This window comes from Archocentrus centrarchus, chromosome 15, assembly GCF_007364275.1.
Source record: "Archocentrus centrarchus isolate MPI-CPG fArcCen1 chromosome 15, fArcCen1, whole genome shotgun sequence".
NCBI lineage: Eukaryota > Metazoa > Chordata > Actinopteri > Cichliformes > Cichlidae > Archocentrus > Archocentrus centrarchus.
In genome coordinates this window covers 14548821-14576058 of record NC_044360.1, presented here as the reverse complement: position 1 = coordinate 14576058, position 27238 = coordinate 14548821, and the positions used below count along the sequence as shown (strand labels likewise).

General features: G+C 38.6%; 1 protein-coding gene across 2 annotated transcripts; it reads right to left on the bottom strand.

Moving 5' to 3' along the window:
- On the bottom strand, positions 1-27238 carry LOC115793273 (phosphatidylcholine:ceramide cholinephosphotransferase 1). Of its 2 annotated transcripts, XM_030748172.1 has the most exons (7): positions 27133-27238; positions 6280-7157; positions 6029-6146; positions 4310-4463; positions 2955-3121; positions 2143-2357; positions 1-1491 (listed from the first exon to the last, which is right to left on the bottom strand). In XM_030748172.1, the coding sequence occupies exons 2-6, from the start codon at positions 6882-6884 to the stop codon at positions 2181-2183; spliced, it is 1221 nt and encodes a 406-aa protein (XP_030604032.1). In that variant the 5' UTR covers positions 6885-7157; positions 27133-27238; the 3' UTR covers positions 1-1491; positions 2143-2180. The 2 variants fall into 2 exon arrangements, with proteins under 2 accessions (XP_030604032.1, XP_030604031.1); XM_030748171.1 differs by having other exon boundaries at positions 1-2357.

The window sequence follows — 27238 nt, the reverse complement described above, 5'->3', positions numbered from 1 at the left end:
TACATTATAATAAAATGTTTTATTCAAAAACATCCCAAGTATCTTACAAATATCTGGTATGCACCAAAAAAAAAAGTGGGTGTGACATTTAAAGAGACAAGATAAACATTTTCTTAGAGACAAAAAAATAACTTGATTGGCAAACTAAATGACCACTAAATCCAGCCTTCATTCTTATCCAAGCTTTCAAACATCAGAGAACTATGGACCAAGTATAACCTCAAATCAAAATATGGCTATAGGCAAGGAAGCTGCTGTGCTCTTTAAATCTGACAAGCTGACGATTGTTTGTAAAGGTGAAATGATTGGACAATGCTACAGGAAGGTGGTGTTGTGCTGAAATCTGTCTTAAACAAGACCCTTATTAGGACTGAACTCTACTAGCTCCATGAAATCACCTTGAAAATAATGGTACTTTTTTGCCTCCTTCCTTTGACACTTTAAAGAATTTAATCACATCAGGAACAGTATTTACTTGGGCTTGTGTGTTATAAAAAAAAATAGAGCAGTCTTTCTTCAGAGCTACTGAGCTTATTTTGAAGTTAAAGTTTCAGATAATAACTTTAATCATTCCCTAGAAATGAACTTTCGTGTAATACTCTATAGTTCCATCACAGTTACACAAAGAAAAAGAAAAAAAAAACAGATGAAAATACTCATAATTTCAATCAACATGGACACATTTTCACATTCATGGAAATGTCACCAGCTACATGCATCATGGTTCAGCTTGTTCCCCACAAACAAGTCTGATTGCTTGCGATTTCTAGAAAGAAGACTGTTTGGGTGTTGCACTATATGCACTCTTCAAACTGTTGAGTAGCAGCTTGATTTAGTACACGCACAGAGTTCTTTACAAACATGGCCGGAAACTTTGATTCAAGTTTCTGTTTTGTTGGCATATCCTCAGCTCAATGCAAGTGTCACACTGAACCTTTCCCTCTACATTTTATCACCAAGAAGGTTACACGACAAGACTGCAATGAGATTACTTCTGATTTCAAACTAGAACTCTGTGTGGGGAACAAGAGAGGAGCTCATTATCTCCTGAGAAAGAGATTCTGCATTGATGCACAAGACATGTCCAGGCCCAGAATAACTTAACTCAATACCTCAGAGACATTTCATATGCAATGTCCAATTAGGGAGTTGTTTCCAGATACAGTTGCAAAGTAAAACAAGCAGATGCGATGGCAACAGGCAACTGAGCATCAGTGGTTGGGCTTGGAACATGGCTGGTGGCGATTCACCAATGGCAAAAATGAAATGCTTCAGACATGACCAAAATACAATTAACAGTCATTGTTTCTGGTAGAACAGCATTAACCAGCTAAGCACAAACTGACATCAAAAAGCACTGATAATCAAACTGGATACTTCACTCTCTGCACTTAATTTTGGGAAGACCAATCTTATGGTAAGGCTGGCGTAGCTGTTTTATACATTCATGGGAATGAGACTGTGGCCACGCCACGGTACGAAGAGGTACCGCTGCAGACAGACACAATACATATAGTACTTGAACTCTTTTACAATCAATCAAAGGAAGGCACTGGAAACATGTTATACCACACTGGATTCTTATGCTCTCAGTTATCCATCTTGAAAAAGATAAAAATCTAAAAATCTTCTCTGGACATCATTTGTTTCTGAAAAATAAAGTTTGAAATGTCTAGAAAAATTATTTTTGCACCTTTGACTCATTTTCGCAAGGATAGTTTACAAAAAGTAAGTTGCTATAAAAAAGGAAACAAAATACTTATGGCATTTTGGTTCTTAAACCTTTGACTGACCCATTTGCACTAAAAACTGAAAAGCATGGTGACATGGACTTATTTTCTGCTGACAGGGGGGAAAAAAACTTGTGTGTCCTTTCGACTAACAAATTTGAGTTTCAAGAAAGTGTTGAAATGCTTGACAGACTTACTATAAAAGCAGAAACATGTTACCCTTGAAATAGAAACAAAAACAAATAAATTAGTGCTCTGTGTCAACAAATACTATCAGAACAGAAAGATAAGAGGGAAAAGAAAACACTAAGTGGGTCACAGTGCTACCCATTTGGACAGGGGTGTTACTAGAGCTGAAAGGACAGTGCTACATTGGACAGCGCCATCTTCCTTGGTTAAAAACAGCACTTACACAAGTCACAGTCCTTGTCTGCTTTAACATGACAGGGGTCACTGGATGTCCAGTCTGCTGTACTTCACACTGTGGTTCCACTGCAACGCTCGCCATGAAAATGGCAGCTGATAGTTCCGGGGTACTGTGCCGTTCACGTTCTCTTCAAAGTACTGGAACAGTCTATACCACCACACCCGTGAGAATGGGTTACTCTGTGACGTCTCTTTCAATGACTGAAACACAGCAAAAAAAAAAAAAAAAAGTGGGTTCACAACTGATCTACCTGTTAAAATTTAGTTTTGACGCATCTGTTATGCTTACTTTCCTAAATGAATTTGGATTCTAATACTACTGATAAAATATTTGTGGCTACTTAGAGATGTTCTTCTTTTGAGGGAGCTGGCAGGTTAATACCTTCTAATGTCAAATACAAGTTTGTTTCAGCTCAGAAAAAATGTTAGCTGTAATCCACAAATACTCTTTACAATTTAGGTACTGAAACACAGGTTCAGCTTTGATCATTGCAAACCAAACTGCATTACGAATACTCATAGATGTCTATGCTACAGTACTGTTTGAAGTCTGATTTTAGCCTATTGGTAGGTGGTTGGTAAACATGATGACATCATGTTATCTGATATAGATAAGAACCTACAGCAGTCTAAGGTGTACCTCTGTGCCAGTTTTGGTTGCACAACAATTGTGTAGGAGGAATTTGCAAATTATTTATAAAGTTTAATAGTAAGATTAGGCAAGTTAAATTAATCTTTAAGAAAGTAAATGTCACTAAAGTAAAACTAGCAGCAAACTAACATAAATGGTACATTCACCTGTTGGTTGGCCATAGTGTGGTACCACCAGAAGAGACGTGTAGTGATGAAATAAGCCACAACCACATCCACAGTGTAGTGGTCATGGGCTAAAAGGATGCAGAATATTCCCACTGCACTCAAAGTCCAGCAAAACCAGTGATACCACCAGAATCGCTTAGGAGAATCTGCCAAACAAAGACAAAAAGTTTAATATACCTGGAGCAAAGAAAGAACAGTCACCACCTCATTATCAGAAAAGAAGCCAAAGGTCATGGTTTTATTTATTTTATATATTTATTTTATATATATATATATATATATATATATATATATATATATATATATATATATATATATATATACATATATATATATATACACACACACACATACATACATATATATACACATACACATATATACACACACACACACACACACACATACACACACACACACACACACACACACACACACACACACACACACACACACACACAGGACTGCTGCTTTGCTTCTTCAAGCTTTTCTACTTTTCACCACTAGATGTCACCACTATATCAATTAGCACTGCAGTATCATGTAACAGTCAAAGAAAGACTTTTCTAACAAGATTTCATCAAAAGCATCACCACAATCTGACAAAGCAGTTAAAAAAAGCTACATTATCTCAAACACATTCTGGCTTGCTGGTAAACCAAGTGGGCCGGAAAAGCAAAAAAAAAAAAAAAAAAAAACCACCCAAAAAACAGTTAGATAATGGAAATGCCTGCTGAAGAACTGAAGGTGCAGTTGCGTAATGAAGCAACATCTAAACAAACTGAAACTAACGTGATAAAAACTGTGGAGAGTGAAACTCTTCCTCTTCCCTTTACTAGACCAGGGGTCGTCAACCAGCGGCTCATTCAGGCTTAATCTGCGGCTCTGTGCGGCTCGCAGAAGTAAATTATAAGTATCCAATTGAAGTGCATTTTATTTTTGTCAGTTCAGTTTTTGTTGTAGTTTTAAATTGGAACATTATTGTGATCTTGAAATACTAAAATAAAATCATTTTATTTATCTTCTATTTATTTATTTTCGTTTCTCAATATATGCGTCCGGGTTCAAATGGCTCTTTCCGGATTACAGGTTGACGACCCCTGTACTAGACAAATGTCGCAATATCTAATCCAGTGTGATTTGTAAATGTAATCCTAAAGGCACTAAAACAGATACATTAGTTATAAAAACAAACATGTATTGTAGTAAGTCCAGCTTAATGCTAATTTTAATAGAACCGGAAAGCATGCCTTTGAGAAAGGGAACTGACTTTAGGAGTAAAACATTACAACACATTTTTCCTTAAACTGTAGCACAGACAAAGTTAAACTTACACTCTTTGATGAAGAGGTACGTTAGTGTCAACATGACAGTGTGGCCGCTGTACAGGTAATCGCCACACATAGTGTGAGCGCCTGTGATGGATAGGCCTCCACCGGCAATCATTTTCATTACTCTCCTCATCTGTGCCTCCCAGTTTCCAAGAAGCTGAAAGAAACGCAGTGGTTCATTAAATCACCTCTAGAGTATAACGATATCACCGGTGTGTGCTAATTAAACATAAAAAGTATGCAGTAAAAGTTTTCCATTGCTTTTTAGCTAATTTTCCATTGTATGTGTAGTTTCCCCTTCCAGTGTTTTAGACAAATTTTTCTTTCATATTCTCACTTTAACAAAATAAAGATTGCAAATTGCATCATTTAATGAAAAGCTATGTAGGTAAGCAGGTGTACCAATGACATAATGAAGACACGACCAGGTAAAACATTGCAAAATACTTTTGCATCTTGACTTCAACCAACTGTACCAGCACAGTGTACAGTCATGTGAAAAAGGAAGTTCTCACAGAAATCTAGGGAGTCCTGTGAAAAACTAACAGGCCTCAGCATGTCACAACTAGAAACTGAAACTGAATTTTAGCACAAACACCTCATACCAACTGCCAAGCACAGTGGTGGAGAGGTGATGATTTGGGCATGTTTCGCAGCCACAGGACCTGGGCACCTTGCAGTCATCAAGTTGAGCATGAATTCCTCTGTTAACCAAAGTACTCTAGAGTCAAGTACTCTAGAGTGAGGCCATGTGTTCAACAGCTTAATCTTGACCCAAACTGGGTTGTACAACAGGAGAATGATCCCAAGCAAATCAACAAAATGGCTGAAAAAGAAAAGAATCAAGGTGTTGCAATGGCCCAGTCCTCAACCGAACTGAAATGCTGTTGTGAGACCTTAAAAGAGCTGTCAAATAAACGAATATGCGCAAAGCTCAGCTAAAGCAACGCTGTAAAGAGTGGACCAAAGTTCCTCCATAATGATATCACAAACTCATAAAGTCATACAATAAACAATCACTTCAAGTTACTGCTGTTAAAGGCAGTTCTACAAGCCACTGAATCATAATTTACTGTATACATAATGACTCCCTTTTGTTTTAAACATGAAACAGCAGTACTGTAATGCTGTAGTGACTTTAAGTCTATAATATTATAAGAATTATATGCTATCTTTTGTAATTCAGAATCAAATAAGAAACAGATCTTTGTTACTTTAAGACTGACTTCTGCAGGCGCTGCTGCAAGACAGAAGGAAATGGTTTACCATTTTTCCACAACAGCAAAAATAAGGATAGAGAGTATGTATTCGTATACATTACCTTTACTTCATCTCTTTTAAATAGCTATAAACTTAACCCTCACATTTACCCCAAACATGTCGACATAAGCAGTTTAAGTTACATGACCTAAACTTGAGTAGCATTATGCTAAAATGATATTTTCAGCTAGGTTAAAGACGACATTAACAAGACAGAAATCCAGGATTTAGAGGATTCCAATAAGGGCATTTGCACCACTGAAACCAAAAGAAAGTGGAGCAACCACTTGAATCTCCTCTTACAAAATGAATGAACACATACAGTGAGTGATCAGTGGAGGGCAGTTCTCAGTTTACACAGGTTTTTTTTCCCCCCTAATATTCCCCATTCAGTACACTTGCTCCAAAAGCAGTTAAATAAGAAACAAATAGCTAACAGTGGAATGCAGAAATATATCATACCTTTGGAGCACATTTAAAATGCATCCCAGGCACAGGTAGAGTAGTGATGTACATTGTAATACACCGGTACAGGTAGAGTGTGCCCACAATAAAAAAGAACCGCCTGCCTATTATTGACCTGCAGAGAAAGAAGAGGGAAACAAAACAAAGTAAATTAAAGAACAATGCATTTCCATTCAAATGAAATTTTCACTTTGACAAAGTTATTCAGGCAAACTGAACTACACCTAACAGAAAGATAGTGACTGTACCTGTGCTTGAGAAGAATCCACTGTATGAGCCAGAGCCCCACCAGGAGCATACCGTTTATCTCACAGATGGAGAAAGCCCACTCTATCCTATCAAACCAGTCAAAGAACTTATCTGGCAGTGGGGGAGTGTGCTCCTTTGGCGGGACTCTCTCGTGGACAACTGAAATGACAACAGTTGTGGTAACAAAGCACACCAACGCATAGAGGAATGCTATGCCCGTCTTCCCCCACTCAGTAGGGAATGGAGAGCGTGTAGTTTCCACTGTAGGGATGGGGATTTGAATCATGTCCTGGAATTCCTTCAGTGTGCCATTTCTGTAGGACTTGCTAGTTCCATTGGATATTCCACCAACATGCCCATTTGCATGGCCATTTTTATGAGCTTCCATATGTGTCTCTATCCTTAGCGTCTCCAGTCGCTCCAACAGCTGCTGTCCTCCATCAGACGACACCCGTGAGAGGGGAGGCTTTTGGAAATCTGCTTTTGTGAGCCGGAGTAAAGCAGGGCCATCCATCTGATCGAAGGCATCTATGTACTCTGGCATCCCCTCTCTGCTCAACCATTTCAAGACATCCTCTGCTGTCCATGCCGCCACCTTATTCATCTTGGCCAGTGGGCAATGTGGAGGATTAGGATGGTCCCCAGACTAGAGGCTAAGAGTCAAAAGAGGTTTGGCTTTTTAAGGGGTAGTGGTACGTCTTCTCCAGTTTTGGCACATGGTGAGTCTTGAACCCAGAGGGAGCCCAGCCTCCTCTTATTGTGATGAGAAAAAAAACAAACAAAAACAAAAAAAAAAAAAAAAGAAGGAAGCAAGTTCTCTCGGGGTTAGGACCAATAGATGAACAGTGAGTCACAGCAGCTTCCACACACTTCACTCCTGTGAAAAATAAAATGCTGTGAATCAGACTGCAGTTGATAAGAATGTCCTAATACCCCACCCAAAGAGAAGGTAAAGCATGATTCATAATGCAAGTGAACAGTACTAAGTCAATTTACACAGACACTGGGTTGAAACCGCTACTGGGTGTGGCCTGCCTGGATAAGCCTGCAAGCCTGTGTGTGTGTGCTCTGTTTAATGGAACAGCATGGTCAGCTCTAAACTACCTAAAATCAGAGATGAAACCACTTAAGCTTAATTTCAGACTTGAAAGATTAAATGAATAATTCACACCACTTTAAAGCTTTCCAGATAACTGCAGAAGCATGAGATTCAAATCAATATTTCCATTCATACATGGCAACAATATGAGTTATACCTGCTAAGAAGTGCAAAAAAATACACACAAAACATGTCATGCAGTGGCACCTTTTGAGCCACAACACTTAAAAAGGGGTTTCTGGTTTAAAATCACTATTATTAGATAAAGGCTCTCAGGCCAGAGCAGAATGTAAAGAAACAGAAAGTGATGGATGGATAGAAGGAGAAAAGAAAACATTTACAGTGTGAGGCAGGGATTCATTGCTCATGGGGTAAGCAGAGGAGACAGGGCCAAACACAGATAAATCCTAATTTCTACAGTTTGATGGAGTAGACTGTCAAGTCAGCTGACCAAGTAATTCAGGCTGCTTTACAAACATATCAATCAAGACAAAAAATATATATATATGACAAAGGCTCATACACTCTCAGAAAATAACATTCTGCCAGGCCTTCCATAAATCATGCCTTTTACCTTTAACTTAAGTTTGCTTTCTAGAGTGTGCACGTCTACTTGAAACTTCAAGTAACAGCCCAAACTTTGCACCAACAACAAGATGAACTCACATCTGCTGCATATCATTCGTCTGTTTATAGGCCGTGATGTCGGCAGTGGACATAGGGAGGCCCTGCTTGTATATCAGGGAGAGTGATGTACAGCTGGAGACGAGTTCTGCTCTACAACGTGGACAGGACGACAAAGCAGGAGGATGGGAGGGAAAACAGGCTGAGAAGAGGAACTCATAAATCATTGTGAAGGTCAGAGCTGAGCACTAAGTCAGCCCCACCCCTGTCAGAAGGGCTGTCAGCCAGCAGTCATGCCCTAGCACAGCCAGATCAGCCCAGGCCAACAGCAGCTAAAATACACTGGCAGGCTGGAATGGTTGGCAGGACAACAAACTGCACATCAGTACCTCACCTCACCTCGGATCTGCTCAGAGGCCCGTTCATTTAGGCCAGTAAAATAGGGCCAAACAAACACGCTGTAAAGCTGGGTTGTCTACAGCAGCAATAACACCTGGCATCAGATTTATTCCTGCTGAAGTCTGGGGAACAATTTGACCCAATCACCCAACAATTCCAATGTAACATACAAAACACAACTAAAAGAACAAGCGTAAAAAAAAAAACAAACATACGAAGACAATGCTGGTGGCGCAGCATGCGCCAGCTACGTGACATCCCAGCTGTGTACGACAACATAGCATGTGGGGAGCAAAGGAGAGCAGTATCTAGCTGTGATAAAGAGAAACACGGTGACAACGGCACTTACAACAATGTGTTAACAGTTCACAACCAAGACTGATCAGAGATTAGCTGTCACTGAGTCAGCTGTGTGTTAAGGACCTTTGGTCTATGAATCAGCTTACAGCTTGCTCGGAAACAATTTCACAACTGAACAGGAAAAGGAGAATAACAAACCAATTCTGAAACTACTAAAGTAACCTGTGCATTCACCGGTCACTTCATTAGGTACACATGTTCAGCCGCTCCTTAACGCAAATATGTAATTAGACAATCACATGGTAGCAACTTCATGCATGGTACGTAGACATGGCCAAGACAACTAGCTGAATATCAATCAGAGGATCAGAGTGAGGAAGACCGATGAAGACTGAGGGTAGGTCCGAGTATTTCAGAAACCGCCATTTCTGTGCTGCATTTTGCTGCATAACCATCTCCAGGGTTTACAGAGAATGGTCAAAAATAGAGAAAATATCCACCAAGCAGCAGTTCTGCTATGACATTTGGATGGTAAGGTCAGAATTTGGTATAAACAGCATAAAAGCTTGGATCCATCCTGGCTTGTATCAACAGTTTGGTCTGCTGCTTGATGTGGGGGAATTTCTTAGCATGCTTTGAGGCCCTTTGTACCAATTCAGAATGTGTGAATGCCACGGCCTACCTGAGTATTACTGCTGACCATGTACATCTCTTTATGAGTATAGTGTGTTCTCTTTATGACCACAGTGTTCTGATAGCTGCTTCCCGCAGGTAATGTGCCATGTGACAAAGGTGTCATGAACATCGCAATGAGTTTATTGTACCCAAATGGCCTCCACAGTCACCAGATCTCAATCCAGTACAGCAAGTTTGGGATGTGGTGTTATGACAAATTTGCATCACGGATGCGCAGCCAACAAGTCTGCAGTAACTGTTTGATTCTATTAGGGCTGCAATGATTCGAGTAACTCGAATAATTCGATTATAAAAAAAATCCTCGACACAAATTTGCTGCTTCGATGCTTCATTTAAACTGCAGCGACCAGGTATCTTCGTGTAAATGGAGCGTTTCTCCATGGTTGTCTTTTTCTTCTTGTGGGTTTAATGGCGGTAGACAAACCAGCTTAGAGCTGCATTACCACCACCTACTGTACTGGAGTGTGTATCAGGCTTTTAATAAAAAAAAAAAAAAAAAACCCTTAGATTCTAAAAAAAACACTGATTCCCTTTGACACTTAAAGTAGATCATCGCTCACATGGTTGTCCACGCCTCCAAACAAAAAACTTTTTGTCAACTGATTTTTACTAATTTGGCTATGCTGATTCCAAATATGCAGAATTTCTCTAGCACATCAGGATCTTGAGTTACATAACTATGCCAATAAATGTCAAACTCAACATTAATGATTTTATTGAAAAGTACACCGTGAACAGGTGAAAAAAAGACAGATACCAAAATCAATCATATGAGGAATCTCAAACTAATACAGTCTACAATTAGTATGCCGAAACAGTTCAAAAATGTGTCAAATGCTCTTGCACTTCACAGATGTTTCACACTGTAGAAACCAGCAGTAGTCACCCATCATGTCTGCATTATAGCGCCCCGGTACCTGGTCTCCATTTCAGAGATATCTTGATGGAACCTTTCACCATGCTCATATCTCACATCACCCAAATTGGGTGAAAAAAGTCAAGATGAGAGTGAAGGAAGTGAATCTTAACTGACATTCTGCAACCCATGCGTTTGATATGAGCATATCATTAACTAGTTCTTCATAGTTTGTGGCTTTGTGGTTGCCCATGAAATTCTGTACCACCTGAACTCACATGATTCCCATGCTCTTAGTTCAAGGGGTCTGAGCTGTAAAGTCTTTGTCTCTAATAAGCTCACGGACTTTGGGCCCATCGAAGAAAGAAAGTGCTTTTTGGCAGACAATCACTTTTTGGCACAACACCGGCGTTTTAAACAAATTGGAAGATTGTTGGTTTGACCCCTGGCTGCTCCAGCCTGCATACCTAAGGAGCCTAGATACTAAACCCCAATTTGCTCCCAATACGTTTGTGGGAGTGTGACTGTGTACGTGAAAGTTAGATAGAAAGGACTAGATGCAGAAGTGTAAAAAAAAAGAGTGATTGTATGAATGAATGAATGAAGACGTGCTATATAAAGTGCTTTGAGTGCTCAAGTACAATAAAAAAGAACTATATAAGAACCAGTCCATTAATTATCAATTTATGATGCAGACTTTTTTTTTTTTTTTTTTAATGTGACAGATCAGAAACAGAAATTAGACTCAGCATTGCCTCTGGGCAATGTAGTCTGCAGGCAAAGAACAACCAAAATACCTCAGCCTCATACTATTGTTAATTTTTAAAAGGAAAGGATTCTGACTTTGAAATCCTTTATTTTATTTTTCTCTTCAGAACTTTAGATAACATCAGAGGAACACAACTAATCAGTTAGGGCTGATGTGCAAAATGCCACTGAAGCACAAAGAGCTTTTGTTTTCATCATCAAGACTCTTTACTGAGCAATGACTTTTGTCCTGTTTATTTTCTGACCAGGAGTGGCTTTTATCTGTCCAAAAAAAAAAAAAAAAAGTCAAAGACACTCAGCATTGCACACACACATACACATCATGCTGTTTTTTTTTTTGTTTTTTTTTTTTTTTTTTTTTTTTTAGTTTTGTAAAATGACCAGCTTTATCAGCCAGCTTTGAATCTTTAAACTTCACACCTACCAAAGTGACAATCAGGCGAACGGATGTCCCAAGACATAGATTGAAAATAATTAAATGTATAGATGGTAACAAGTTAAATTTGCACATTTAAGAAGAACTTAAATGTGCAAATTTAACTTCTTGAGAGATACAAACAATACTCAGATGTCAAAAGACTGTTACAGGTTTGTCATTTTGTCATCACTTAACTATGTCTTCTTAAACTGATTACTCACCGAGTATTGGTTTTGTTAAGCAGGTGCCTAAATGATTCATTAAATGTCCTTATTGGATGGTTGAATAGTTCCAGAAACCCACACTGAAAAGCTGTGACTGTAAAATGATTTTCACACATACGTCACAATGTGGCCAGCTGCGCAGACGTGAAAAAGAAGACAGGGTTTAAACTTCTCGCTCTGGCTCTCCTGTTTCATTTTTCAGCCAACTATTGCTGTCACCTTTTGTGTGAACAACTGAGTGCAACGCTATGATGCCTTTTCAGAAGAGACTGTCTGCTAGTGTTCCAATTTTTGACTGAGGACTAATACAGTCAGCATTTCAATCCCCCATCTGGAGTGGCTTATCAGGTATTAAAATGGTGAATAAACACCCTTATTTTCCTGGTGTAACTCAGCCTTTATCCACTATACCACCATCTCATGCCAGTAAATGACAGTAGCAGCAAACTACCAGGTATTTTCCAATGAGGGACGCAGCCATGAAGACTAAATGAGCCAAGTACTTGGAATTCAACTTTATGTGTAAAGCAAAGGCTAGCAGCCCCAAGGGATGTGGGCCTCCTTTTTAACTATAAATTAATAATTAATTGTTACTTAACAGCTACAAATGCAAGACTATGGTGCGAGGGAAAGATCAAAAAAAAAAAAAAAAAAAGAAGAAGAAAAAACATTACAAAACATCAAGACCTCAAGTATCTTGGTGAAGCAGGTCCCGTCACCACTTCCTCTTATTTACAAAAACCTTCCTCTGTTGCATGTGCCTTATGAAGCATAGAACTATTATAACAAATCAAAGTGGTAACAGAAAGTGAAGAAAGACAGCTAAAAGGGCTGCACTCACTGGAAAAAGTGATTAAGTGGGACTGCACTGTAGTCAAATATTACCACAACTGTGATTCTACATTAAATCTTTCCCCTATGAAAGTTTTCTGGGGCTGAGAAGAGCAGGAAGGGGACGGATGGGTGGTTTAGCACAAGTACAGTACATGTGACATCACCAGAAAACGATCCCACCCATAAGCAACAATATGTCCTGCAGACACAAACGTAAACACACACCATCCGTAGCCTGTTTAGTCAGGCAACAGTGGGACCATGTGACTCATTTACAATAGAGCTGAACGCAGAGTCGATTCAGATTAGGGATTTTAAAAAAAGCATTTCTAAAAAAACAGGGTGGCTCTGCTCTGTCACCACTTTCTGACTCTTAACTGCCACCTCCTCCTTCTTTCAACCCTCCATGTTTGAATGATCAGAAGCCAGCGTGTTTTGCTTATATTTTATCTCACTTTATCAATTTTGATTTTTTTTTTGTGGCGGTGGGGGGGCTTTCAAAAATAAACAGCTGCCTCTTGTGAGAGCATCAATCTCCTGCTGTGATTAATCACCTTTGTCAAATCAGGAGAACAGACAATACAGATCTGCAACATGTAGCCAAATGTAACAAGCGACAATGACCAGTTAAGTCCAAATTTTACCTCTTCACTCTGATCATCTGTTGGTCATCTAGAACTGAATGCTTTGTGGTGTGCCTCCCCAGCACAGGACAAAGCAAAGAAGTAAAAGCAAAGCAAAAAAAATATATATGGATTTCAGTAGCTGGTTATTTACAGAGCCCAGTTGTTTGCTTTACCCCTTTACTTTTAAACTATTACGATGGAAGACTAACTGGTAATGACAGCTAGTAATTGCAGCCTAAATTAAGGTACACAATCAGATTTTACATTACATATTTAGCCATTTCTCATTGAGACACAGGTCATTTTTACATTAATGTTCCTCATGGCTACATTAAAACATAGCTATGACGGTGTTAGAGAAGCCACAGTACTTGCTCAACATGATGCAATATGCAGGAGATTTGAAAGTGCATCAAGTAAAATAATGTGTTAGAGTTTTATGACTACGGCTGCTTTTTTTTTTTTTTTTTTGGCAGCTGCCACGATAATGCATGAGGCTACATCCATACACACACAAATCTGGTAAATCGATCAGTTATTAAACTATAGCTTATAGACCTTGCATGTCAGCTAACTTGTCTTAAGAAAAGTGCAGTTACTTTTGTTGTTAGATGCCTATCAATCCCGTCTCCATCCCAAACACAATTTAGAAATAACAAAGTTAATGCTCTTGTGTCACATGCCTATATGCAAGCAACTCTCTTGCACTGGAGAAGCTCATGAATGTTGTCAGCTGCTGACAACATTCATGAGCTGACAACAACATTGGTTTGTTTCCTTTCTGATATACTCAGAAAGGAAACAAACCAATTCCACCTTCCTTTTAAATTTTGTTAGCACTCTTGCCAAAGATTATTTTTAACTGTTGGAGTCTCATAATCTAAATGGTCACAGACTCTCACATCTCAGTAATGACTTCACACCTCTATAAACTTTCTGAACCACAGCAGAACAAACACTGTAGAGAAAAGTGAACAATGAATAGTTAACACCTATGAAAGGTGTTCCAGCAACTTAAGGCCGACACGCTGCGTCATTTACGGACCAGTGTAGGTGGTAAAAAAAAAAAAACAACGAGAATTTCCTGATGTTGACATTCTGTCATATGTGAAAAGAAAAATTTAACAGATGGCCTTTTTGTATTTGTATGTTGTGTTTTGTTTGTTTTTAAAATGGTCATTTTAATAACAAAACCATTTTATGTCAATAGAAGCAAACAAATATTCCCACACAATAAACTGCTTTTAAAAAGGACTGAATTGTTTGCCTTCTTCCTGTAAGCTAAGGGTGTAGGCCCTTTCTTTGTCAATTTTTGAAAGAGTTGTATTCTATTACATTTTTTTTTTTTATATTAACCTTTTGAGGCAAAATAACAATGAGTGAACAAGACATTCTCATCTGTATCACTTTACTACAGGCAGACAAACACTCCCATAAAGAGACAAAGAAAGGCTAATATTTACATACCTGGGCTTCCTGGTTGCAGTGAAATATTATAGATAAAATTTAACCCTGCATGTTCCTGTGAATTGCACGATAGTTCTGAGAGTCCTACTTGTTGGAATGAGTTCATTTGAAGTCTTTGAAGTATGGTGCCACTTCTAAGAAACAGAGCCGCTGAGGAGGACAGATTCATAAGAAGAAACCCATTTTCAAGGATCATTCACACACCTGGTACTATACTTGAAAACTTAAGCACCTCAGAGGTCAGCAGTTTGTTTTAAGTGAACGCTCAGGGATGCAGAATATGCTTGGAATTCTGCAGCACTTTACAGAAGAGGCAGCACACCTAAATAAAATAAAGACAAATACATTTCTGTTACTAGCTCAAATTTTAAAAAGTATAGCTGGTGTTAAAAAAGCAATGGCACTACAAGTGAGAAATACACGTCTCTGTATAACAGTAAAGTGGTCATGTGCAAGTTTGGATAGTCAAATACAGTGGACCACAGTACTGACAAATTCTTGCTATTGCACAGTGGATCTTTGAGATTTCTTAGCAATGCTTAATATTGTTAAGAAATCCAGCAGGTACAGTACAAGGTATGAAAAAGGAAATCCAGGAATTCTGTTGATGTCTCTGTCCTTCAAATGGCTTCAAATTACATCCAACAGGGTTTCAGAGGTGGAGCCTTTAGAGTACACACACCCTTTTATTTTGAAAACTGACTGGATCCTCTATGCCATACAGATCCTCTATGCCTCATCTACTCTACAGCTTGATGTGGCTTCCTTAAAACAAGCCTGCCTATTTATTGTTGCAGAACAGTATGTATCTTCTGAGATGCTCCCAAAAATTGATACAAAAACTAAAAATCGCAGGCACTGTCTCTTAAGATGGCCTGATTAGGGTCAGAAGCCACATGACAGCCAGAACAAGACACTATATGTTGAAATATTGAATACTCGTCGTTATAGTTTTACTGCAATGTTACGAGCACAGTACTATGAAAGCTACAGTGCCATAAAATTATTGATTAGTCGATTAGTTCAATCTTGTCCCACCTGTTCAAGCCTGCTCACCTTTTATCACCTTGTCTCTTTTAACAATTAAAATAATGACCCATAAAATGAGTTTGAAACTAAATGTATTTGTAACATTATTGTAACCATCACAATAAATATCAAATAAACAATGCATATTAAAGTGAATGCAATTTTTATTTTAAATGAAAATATAATGTGCAAATAAATAAAAAATGGCCTCTGTTCAAAGGTTCAAATAAGGCTTAAAATTAAATCATTAAGATTTTTTCCATCGAAGACACCTTAAACATTTACATACGATTCAGTTCATGAAGAGGTTTACTATTCAGAATGAATGCTAATATTAATACAAGAACAAGAGGGGGGATACTGTGGCTGCTCTTATTGTCCCTCACTTGTTAGCTAACATAACTGAAATGGTGGCGCTTAGCAAACATCATCCATGATGAGACCTTGTTTCCAACAGGTAAACTAACAGAACATTACTCTACAAACATTAACAGGGTATCAACGATGCACTAACTCTCTTAAATGTACCCATCCAGAGCTGACATCACAGTTTCAGTTTACCAAACACTCAGAATTGCAGTGATGCTGCCGTGGAAGAAAAGCTCTGCTTTGAACTGTCTGCATTCAGCTTTATTCTTGTTTTCTGTGAAATGCTCCCAACACCTTTGACAGTCTGTCTCCATTTTCTTTCATTTTCCCCACCCTCCTCCCTGTTCCACCATCATTATGTTGTTCAAGCTACATTCATCATTGATACTGTTGTTACTGGCAGACAATGGAGGTAATACTCCCCCTATATCTTCCTGTAGTATATTGCAATTACAAAAATCATACGATAAGCAGAAAAAAATGGATGGATGGATTTTAAAATGTGACTCTTTGACGCTGAACTTCCACATCGACTCATTTTTGTAGTCGACGTCATTGATTACGTCGATGAATCGTTGCAGCCCTAGTTATCTTGCTAGGGGTGTGTGATATATATCGTCTACGATAATATCGTAATTGCCGTGTTAACGATGTGCAAGCAGACATTATCGGGTATGCTCATGACCTGGGGGAAAAAAAAACCAGAAAAAAAAAAACCAAACAAAACACCATGGCTCCACATGTTCACTACTTTATGCTTTAGTATAGGCTGCTGCGCGTTAATGGTAGGAGGATCAATCCAAATATCGATAATATCGATACCAACGTTGGAATTGATATTGATCAATAGTAGCGTAATAAGATCTTTACTTTAGCCTCAGTTTCTTTCCTGTATGTGGTTTCATCAAAGATGCGAGCTGACTGTTTGAGTGTCGCTCCTGTCACAGCACAGAGCAGACACACATTGCATGGCCCTTTAAGTTACTGTTTTCATTTTTTGCATTCCCCTCCAATTAAGAGGAGTTAGTGAAATGTCAAAAAAGTAACTTAAAAGGGCAAAAAATTGTCTTATATTTTTTTTTATATCAAATCGGATCCCGGAAGTGGGGGGCAGGGCGGGCAGTGTAAATGTTTTATAATGTTGTGGAGTGATAATTTTGTACTGCTTGTTTATTTAAGAAAGAAATCCAGAAAATTAGTGAATGAAGGGACATTTTTTATTACATTTTTCTATTATACTTTCTGAATACTCTACCTGAAAAAAATTATTTTTTAATTTGTTCTTGAATGATCATTTTGTACACTTTATTTAAGAAGAAAATCCAGACATGTTTTGTTACTGTTCTATTGTTTCAGAACAAAAACTTTTATTTTGATAAAGTATTTTCTATTTACCTATAAACTTTGCCCAATTCTATTCTGGTTTTTAACTAATAAATGATCCAAAGTTTAAAAAAAAAATTTTTTTTAATAAAATCTTTTTTAAAATAAAAAAAAAAAAAAAAAAAAAAAAAAAAAAATCACAGAACACTTAAACTTCGTGAAAATTCTTCATATTTATTAAAAAGTATCAGTATCGGCAATACTGGCCATATACTTACTTGGTACCGCATTGATACCAAATCATGCAGTATCGCACACCACTACTGCACCATGCACTTTGAGAGTGCCCATACTAGCATAGCTGGCAAAAAAAAAAAAAAAAAAAAAAAAAAAACACCTAAAGCTGGAAACACACTGCCCCAGGGAAAGAAATTCACACATCGCCAGACTTGGAGTCTACTGCCTTAGATTTAATTCCTAGGCAAGGAGGTGGTTTGGAGTTGAAAAGACTGACATTGATCAAAAGACGGCATTTTGCAGACTTTGTAAGAAAGCGGATAGCTCGACGATGAACCTGTTCCATCATCAACGAGTATGAGCAATATGAAACATTCCGGGAACCTGCTGCCCCAGACAAACCTAAATTAGCTAAGGTGTCTGGCAAAACACACACTCAGCAAACTTAGGTATGTTACAGAAATAGATATGTTACAATCACTGCGTCATAACCTAGCAACGTTCTCAAAGCTCACCCATTTGGAGCCTCATAATACGCTGAAGTGGTCTACCAAAAAGCAGGTTTCTGATGAGATGAAGGAGTGCATTTTCTATGATTTTTTTTTTTTTTTTTTTGCTATAATGTAGGGGGCAGCCTCTTTTTTGACCCCCCCCCCATTCTGTCAAGTCTGCTTTTGAAAAACTTGCCAAAGGAGGTAATAACGCTGATTTAAATCTTATATTTTACTAGCTTGCACTTCTTTTAGGAAGACATTTTTAAATAATGCAAAATATCATTTATCATTATTGTCAAGATTACAGAAATTATTGAGATATGTTTTGTCTATATCACACACTCCTAGTTATCACACAATAATATTCTCTCCAATTTGTTAATTGACAGCGCAAGGGCGTTTGACCAAGGGTAATGATGAGAGGCCATAAAAACAGGGATGCTGCTTGCACATGTCTCTGGAAAGCTGAATGTCACAACAACCAAGCTACTGGGAGGTTCTGTCTACTAATGAGAAAACCACCTGTGGCTTCATGGGTCACTGATGAGGATGACAGACCCATACAGCCCCACAGGAGCATCACACAAATTAGCTAGATGCTAGTTTCAACTGTGTGTGGTGTACACACATAAATTATATCTGGGATAGCACACAGACAATTTGCTGTCAACAGGGAGTAATTAGTGTGGTGCCCAGCACTGCCTTCATGTTTGCATTTATCAACAATTTAACTACAAATGCAGACAAATTCCAACTTGCCAATGATGCTTTCTGAATGATTGCTAAAAGATGGTGAAACTATTGATTTTCTCTGAGAAATATGCTTTAATGCACTTCTGAATAAAACGCTGAAACACTGAGGGCATATCACAGAGGATGTAATGTTGACAACTCACAAAATATACACATTTCTTGGGTATAAATGAACTACACTTTAAATCACTACAAACTAACATGATGATTCTCCCCTAGCCTGGACCCTGATGTGTTTAAGGTCAATTTACTCATGCTGAACTCAAGAGTCCTCCGGATCCTTGTTGTCTGGGTTACTCTGACCTCCACAGTTTTTATGTGAAGAGGCAATCAGTGCACCCTTTTAATAACCTTACAGTTCCATGGCAAGAAAGGGAAAATGGAGGAGAAAACAACTACTCCATATTATTGCTCCATATTAACATATTATTTTGTCTAGATCATGTGTGCTACCTCCTTAATCCATTAACCGCAAGTGTAAGTTACAGGTTTAGTCATGTGAAACCAGGCAACAATCAGAACCAGAAAAAGTTGTACAGGTATGTCTAGTCATAAAGTCCATTACCATGTAGGCTCAATCTGTGCCTTTGCAGACCATTTCCTCTTTTCCACAGTAGTGTGGTGTGGCTTTTCTACATTTAAGATTGGCACTGACATAAACTAAAGGAGATGTAGGTTCCCTGTAAGCACAAGAATGTAAAGAAATTACCTCTTACACGACTTCCTAGCCCAGTTTTGCTTCACATTTAAACTTTGTGGCTACGCTTTTTTTTTTTTTTTTTTTTTTAAATATATTGCAACACTAATCTACTAGTCTGCCTTTGGCCACTGATACACTAGCCACCCTAAGTATAGCATTGTGTTCATTTTTCCATACAAAATAGGCTAAAATCTAAAATAAGGCTGTGCCATATCATATTGTCCATAATAATATAATAAATTTTTATGTGATAAAGTGTTATATTGTGATAACAATATAGAAATGCCATGCATTTATCTTCCCTAGTATGCAGTGTTAATTTAGTTGACGAAATATTTTCGTCATAGTTTTCGTCGACGAACCTTTTTTCATGACGATAACGAGACGATAACTAAATAAAAACTACCTAAAATGATGAAAACGATAACGAAATTAACTGACACTTTCATCAACGAATGAAAACGAGACAAAAATGCTTGGAGGGGAAGAAATCCAATCAGAACTTGTTTAATTTTGTGAAAGGGCGGGACAAGTTAGGAAAACATCCAATCAAACGCACAGATGCACAAATTTGCCCTATACCCGGGAAGACCAAACTAGCCTGTGATTTGTCGTTACTTCCGATAGAACTAAGTTATGTAAACAATGTCAGCAGGGAGAAAGAGAAGAGCCGATGTATGGACACACTTGTCCTTTGATGCCGTGACAAACAAAACGATGTGTAAACCATGTGGGGCGACTATCTCGGGTAAAAACACGACAAATCTTAAACGACATCTGCAAACCAGTCACCCAGATCTCCATGCAAAGGTAAGCATTTTAATGTCATGCAGGGTAAAGTGTTTTTCCCAGTTTAGCGTTTGTGTTTAGAGAAAATCTCCACACCGCGGTGGATCAGCCTTTCCTAATCTTAGTCCTGAACACTGCCCTGTACCTTTCAGAGTGCGTCCTGCTGTAAAACGCTCATATTATCTCAGTAAGGTGGTGTTAATGATCAGGTGTGTGGGTAGCAGGTGAAACGCTCGTGTTATTATTAATAATATTGCATAACTTTTAAAAAAATTTTAATTTTATTAAGTGTGTATAATGACTAATTCAAGGGAAAAGAAGAAAAAGCATTTATAATTTACAACCTTTATATTTTAGTCGACTAAATCGACTGTAGATTTAGTCAACTAAATTCTTATAATTTCATCGACTAAAACTAAAACTATTCAGATGACTAAATTATGACTAAAACTAAATTACATCTTCGTCAAAAGACTATGACTAAAACTAAATCAAAATTTGCTGTCAAAATTAACACTGCTAGTATGCACAACAATGACACAAGCTCTTGTTTGAGACTGCCAGCCTCCAATGAAAATACAGAACCTAAAAAAGGAGCCACTTCAACAACTCCAAAGCACAATACTTTGCAAAACATGCAAGAAAACTGGTACTGTTAAAGATGGAAACAGCAAATTTGTTTTACTATTTGATGCAAAATCATAGCACCATCATAGCAGAATGAGACTATGATGGCTCCTGGTGGTGATGTGCAGCCCTAAACTAAACAAATGAATCAATCAAGCATTGCTGGTGCATTTGCCAGCTGCACTCCATATGACAGGAGGAGCAAAAGGGTGGATGGAAATTACTGACTCACCTCTTTCCACACACCCAGGTGATTATATTCCACATCATTTATATTCTCCTCTTTCTCTTCTTTACTCTTATACCCAGCTGTTTTGAGTCAGGTGACTGCTTCAGTGGTGCAATGACCAATGGTGCACTAAACCTGGCCCTGCAAGAGGTTTCTTCCTGTTAAAAGGATGTTTTTCCTTCCCACTGTCGCCTAGCACTTGTCTATAGCCGATCACCTGATTGTGGTGAGCTTTCTTTCACACTGTAAATCTTTACCTTATGGCATAATGCACCTTGGGGTGACTGTTGTGATTGGGTGCTATATAAGTGGCTTTTGTTGTTTGCAAACCAAAGAGAGATTATAACAGCATTTGTGTAATTCAGAGAGAAATCAGAGCTACCATAAACAAACTGGGAAAGGGAAATACCTAGTTCAGGAATAAACAGGCAACATAGCAGCTCAAAGGCATTCGGGGGTAGCTTTTATTACTTCAAATTCCTTACCGAGAGTCCCACCCATCACACTTGTCCACATGCATGTGTCATTTACATGCATCATCTGGCCTAATGAAAAACTAAAACCAACTTAGTAAGACACCATTACACAACTTATGCATTGCCCTTTTGTCACAGCCTTATTAAAATGTCATCTTGTATTTGGACATAGTTTCTTTTCTGACATGTGAAAAATAGGCTACAGCAAAGCGCTACTAGCCCAGATCTGTAAAAGCTGTTGTAGGCCACAGGAAACTGGGACATCATATGAGTGGCGGTAAAATTTTGTGCATTTCTAATTATGGCAGAAACAGTACTGAAGCCCTCTGTACATCCCCTCTCTAGAGGAACAAAAAAACAACACTCAAATAACCAATGGCAGTTGGATCAATAATATGTTAAAACAACAAACAAGCCAAGGCCATTAGCTATTAGCATTAAACCATGATAGTTTGCATATTGAGGCACATATATCCTATTTCCAGCCATCAAATGCTTATCAATTTTTAAGCATGCATGACAAAAAAAAAAAAAAAAAAACATGAAATAAAAAATAAAACTTGAAGACTGACAACAGTTCACAACACAGAATTAATTATCTCTGGCCATTAGGACAGATTACACTAAGTTCAAACTAGGCTAACTAAGTTGTAACTACCCATAGGGAGTACACAGCAGGGATGAAGCCCTAATTAGGAAGATTTTAAAGAGTATTAAAAACCCATGCCAACTGAGCCTGAGTTATTTTGATACTGATAGCAATCAACAGATCTTAAGGTCAAAGTAGCTGCATTTTTAGTTAAGCAGTGTTGGAGCTGAGAGGCTGCGCTGAAATAGCTGGTAAAGCAGGCATTTTGCTAAAGCAGTAAAATATGCTGAAGCATGCCTCTCATAACAAATGACCTGTTTTTTTTTTTTTTTTTGCTGGTGTTGCTTCCCCCATGCTAAACTACCATTTCATATACACTACATTGTATTTAGCTGCTTTGTCATTAAATGTAGGAAAAATAAGTAAGCAAGTATGTCAAATTTTATTTTGAAGGCACCTTTCAAGATAAATATCAAAACAAAAATGAACATAAAAAAAAGTTACCAGAAAGCAAGTTTTAAAAGATGAGTTTTTAGCTGCAGTCTTGATCACAAAACTTCAGGGAGGGGCAGGGGACGTATGGATGTAAAAGTTAACTTATGCACGGTGGTGCTTGTCTATACAGAGCTCTAAAAGTCAAAACCTGAATCTTAAAGTGGACTCTGAAGCTGATAGGCAGCCAGTGCAACTGAATTAACAATTGTGTGATCTGTACTTGCTCAGAAGCCTCGCAGCAGTGTTCAGAACAATCTTGCAGAGGTTTTGTTAGGACAAGTGAACCGGTGAATTGGAAAATCCAGAAGTGATGAAATAAAGGCATGAATAATAATTTCCAACTCAGAGTGTGACACAATGGAATTCAACTTGCCTATATTTTTTTTTAAGTGATAAAAAAATAACCTGGTGCTGAACGCCCAGAAGACAGTGGAGATTATAGTGGACTTTAGGAAGCACACAGCCCCTCTACCCTCCATCATCCTGACTGGCACCCCCATCACCACAGTGGACTCATTTCGCTTCCTGGGAACTACCATCACCCAGGACCTCAAGTGGGAGCCCACCATCACCTCTGTCGTCAAAAAGGCCCAGCAGAGGATGTACTTCCTGCGGCAGTTGAAGAAATTCAACTTGCCAGTAAGGACCATGGTGCAGTTCTATACTGCCATCATCGAGTCCATCCTTACCTCCTCCATCACTGTGTGGTACGCTGGAGCCACCACTAGGGACAAACAGAGACTATAGCGCATTGTGCACTCTGCTGAGAAGGTGATTGGCTGCCACCTCTCCAGGACCTATACACCTCCAGGACACTGGGGTGTGCAGGTCGGATCACAGCCGACCACTCTCACCCTGGGCACAGACTTTTTGACCCTCTCCCCTCAGGCAGGAGGCTATGGTCCATTCGGACCAGAACCTCTCGCCATAAGAACAGTTTCTTCCCCTCTGCTGTTGGACTCATGAACAATAACCCTAAGACTGTTACCACCACCCTCCACAAACGCTGATGAACCCTATGTTTATGCACCTGTCTGTTTGCACTGATGTACATATTACTGGACTAGTTTACATTCTTTTATCTTTTAATTATTCTCTGCACTGTATATTTTGTAATATTGTGTTATAGTTATAGTTCTAATACCTCTGTATATTTGTAATTTGTATATTTGTAACATTGTCTTATAGTTTTTATACTTATTGTTTTTTATGTAAGCACGAAGTACCGCAGCAATTTCCTAATGCTGTGAACCTGTTCACCCATATGGCAATAAAACCTTCTGATTCTGGAAAAAAAAAAAAAGCATGAGCATCCAAAGTGAAAGGTGAGTCAAAAGTTACCAAAGATTCCCAGGGTATGTGAGGACAAAGTCACACTGAACTTAAAATCAGCCACAGAAAAAGATCATTCAGGCAGATAAGAAGGGTAAACAGTCCAGCCTGTGAATCATGGCCAGAGAGCACAGGACATAAACACACAGCAACACCAGGGCAGTTATGAATTTGAAAACGTCAGCCATCTTAGAATCAATAAATATCATATAAATATTGACAGAAAGGTACCATTTATCAGGGCACTTAGCAATACTCCTGAATTTAATACTAGTGCTCAATATCCATGCCTAGTAATCCCTAGGCTTAGCCAATATGCATTAACGTGAGTTATTAGTGTGATGGACTAGTAGTCAGGCAATGTATAAAGTCATTCACAACATATTTAGTTACCTTGGTTTGTGCACATATACATATTTTTAAACAATGACTCATAATATCAGTGTTGGTTTTTTATCTTTGCAATTATTCAAGGTGTTAGTGTTTGCTTCCCGTTTGTGTTTACTTAGCCAGTACGTCAGCAAGTCCCCATTAATCATTTTCAAGCCCATGAAAAACAAACTTTTGTGGTCCCTCACAATTAGTTATTCTGAAAGAAGGCCATTTATTACTAATGTGTCACAGTTTTAATGTAACTTCACCAGCACTGACACAGGGCCTGTGGCACCTGACAAGCTTCCAACTTATAACTTATCCCAGTAAGACACAAAACTCTGCCATGAAATAGTCTCTGGTCTGAGATAACATTAAAATTTGTGAAGAGGATCCTCTGAAAAGCTGAAGATACATGCATTTTGGCCCAACTGAAAGTTTACCCATAACTTAAACACAAGCAGCAAATTATTGTATTTCTGGAGGAGAAAGTAAAAATAACAGGCATTTACTGTCACGGCTTGGTTAACTGTTAACTCATAACCTCATTTGCTTCTGCAAATACACCAGAAATGACTCGTGGGGACAGAGTGATGTGGACTGGTGGTAAAACTTTAACACGTTGCCCAACCCTAACTCCATGTATTAATATTAATCTTCTACACATTAATGTTATTATATTAGGTATATTTTTGACGAATGGATACAGATTTAAATGTAGAATAACTGATAAATAGTTGTCATTTAAATCTAGGAAAAAAAAAAAAAAAAAAGGATTTGCAAGCATGACTGATATTTAGATTATTACAACAAAACAAATCCACCCAGATGACTACACACTGAAAATACACTGCTTGCACTCCCAATATATCTTTCACAAAAGCCTTTATTTAAAAAACGCTGTACTGAGTGCACATGTAGGTTTATTTCCCCCACCCACCCCATCTGCTTTTTCTTGTCTTGGAGTTTATGTCTCACTCGTCTTCTTCATCCTGCCCCGTTTATGTGTGTCTCTTCCCTCATTTCCTGCTGCTGTCCGCTTCTCTCTCTTCTTCGAAGACTAGACCAAAAATCCCCCTAAGCTTCCACTAACAGCACTTGCAGGCATGTGCAAACATCACTCATAAAGGTTGTCAGTTAGATTTGAAAAGTTAAACGTGACAGCCTAGAAAAACGTTGCCATCAGTCATTAAAAAAAAAAAAAAAAAAGTAAAAATAAATAAATAGATAAATTACACCTGTAATTGCATCCTGTAATCTGCAGCCACTGGAAGTAACCGAGAACCTCAATAAACAAAAACAAAGAACGATTTGCGCATGTTTGTCAAATAACGGCTTGGTGAATTTCTAGATTAAAAACGAAAAACTTGAAAAAGAGAGGTGACAGACAATAGACAATGACAGCATGGAAACACCGTTTCCTTCCCAGTTCTCGAGGAATGAGGAACTTGATGATCTAAGATATTGTTGGGCAATCTGTTTTTCATGGCTGTGCCTGGAGGAATCGGTTTTTTTTTCCCCACTAAAGGAAGAAAAAAATGCTGTTGTTTCTTGCTTGTCAAATGGGTGTTCAGTGTTAAGCAAGCTTCCCTCGTGCAATGAGGCATTCTCCGCAAAGGCTCAGCGTACAGTGACAACAATAAACCCCATTTAACATTTTGCCCTATTGACACTGGCTGCAGTCACACTGTTTATGCCAGTGAAGGGCTGCTTTCTCCACAGTTTCTTGGCACAGACATCTCCCTGTTGACTTCGTTCACTGTCCCTTTTGACTGCTGAAAGTCTTCAAGAGCTTTTCCCTGTGTCCTAGGTAGATACTGGCAGCAAATAAATTCCATTTTAAACACCTCTGATTAATTTTTTCCCGTCCTCCCCTTAAAATGAATGAGGCGCCTCTGTAACTGGAAAACAGTGCTATATCAGGTCCGCCCTGTTCTTGATAGAAAAACGGAATAGAGGAGACTGTTAATTCAGCCAAGAAGCGCTAAAACCAATGTTTGTCTATCTTTTACGCTCGGTTAATTTTTACACAGAAAGAGTGAGATATAAATCGTCTGGAAATACATCCCTGTAACGTTAACGGACACATCTGAGAGATTTCGCTTTACATCCAAATAACGGTTGGCTCAGGTGGCTTAGTGTGCTAAAAACACCGCTTTCATTCACACCGAGGCCTTAGCAGCCGCTGTATATAGTGTGGCTTAAAAGCTTATAGTCTGACCACCTAAAATAGATAGACAAGCTGGCGTCTTTAGTATTTCGCTAGCTAACATGCTAGCTTCACTCTTGTATTCAAAGCGTGAGTCTGAGAAGACCGTTAGCAATCAGCAAACGCAGAGCGTGGATATGCGTGTGAAAACTACACAACAATAACCAGCCTGGGTTAAAATTAACACTCCAAGTGTAGCCCGGATCCAGATAAAAGACTACGGGACGCGTTTAGTCGAGGGGAACCGCTAAAATGTTTCAACGCCAGGCCAAGGAGCGCTTAGTGAGCTAATGCTACGTTTGGAAATACATGGAAAGATAAGAAGTGGTCGCACATAAGACAGCAGCTGTTGCAATACAGCGGTGTTTATCTCGGAGTTTGCAGTTAACACATTAACTTACGGCTATCCCCACACGACTCAAAGACAAAGTGTTAACAATTACATACAGAACAGAGAGTACTCTGTTGATAGCTAGGTCAGTTTTCTACAATAGATATGTGTATTGCAAAATCCTTACCGTTGAAAATTTTAAGGACTACTTCTCAGTCGCAGTGCTTTATGCCGCAATGTGGTATGAATCCCTCCTCAGTCTGTGGGGTAGGCGGGTTAGTAGGGAGTTCCCG

What these genes read in the sequence shown, in the direction of transcription:
- LOC115793273 (XM_030748171.1), bottom strand. Translation starts at nt 6,884, where the DNA reads ATGAATAAGGTGGCGGCATGGACAGCAGAGGATGTCTTGAAATGGTTG. An exon ending in ATTTTAAATGTGCTCCAAAG is followed by an intron (nt 4,464 to 6,028) that starts GTATGATATATT and finishes CGTTTCTTTCAG; the next exon opens with CTTCTTGGAAACTGGGAGGC. An exon ending in GTACCTCTTCATCAAAGAGT is followed by an intron (nt 3,122 to 4,309) that starts GTAAGTTTAACT and finishes TTTGTTTGGCAG; the next exon opens with ATTCTCCTAAGCGATTCTGG.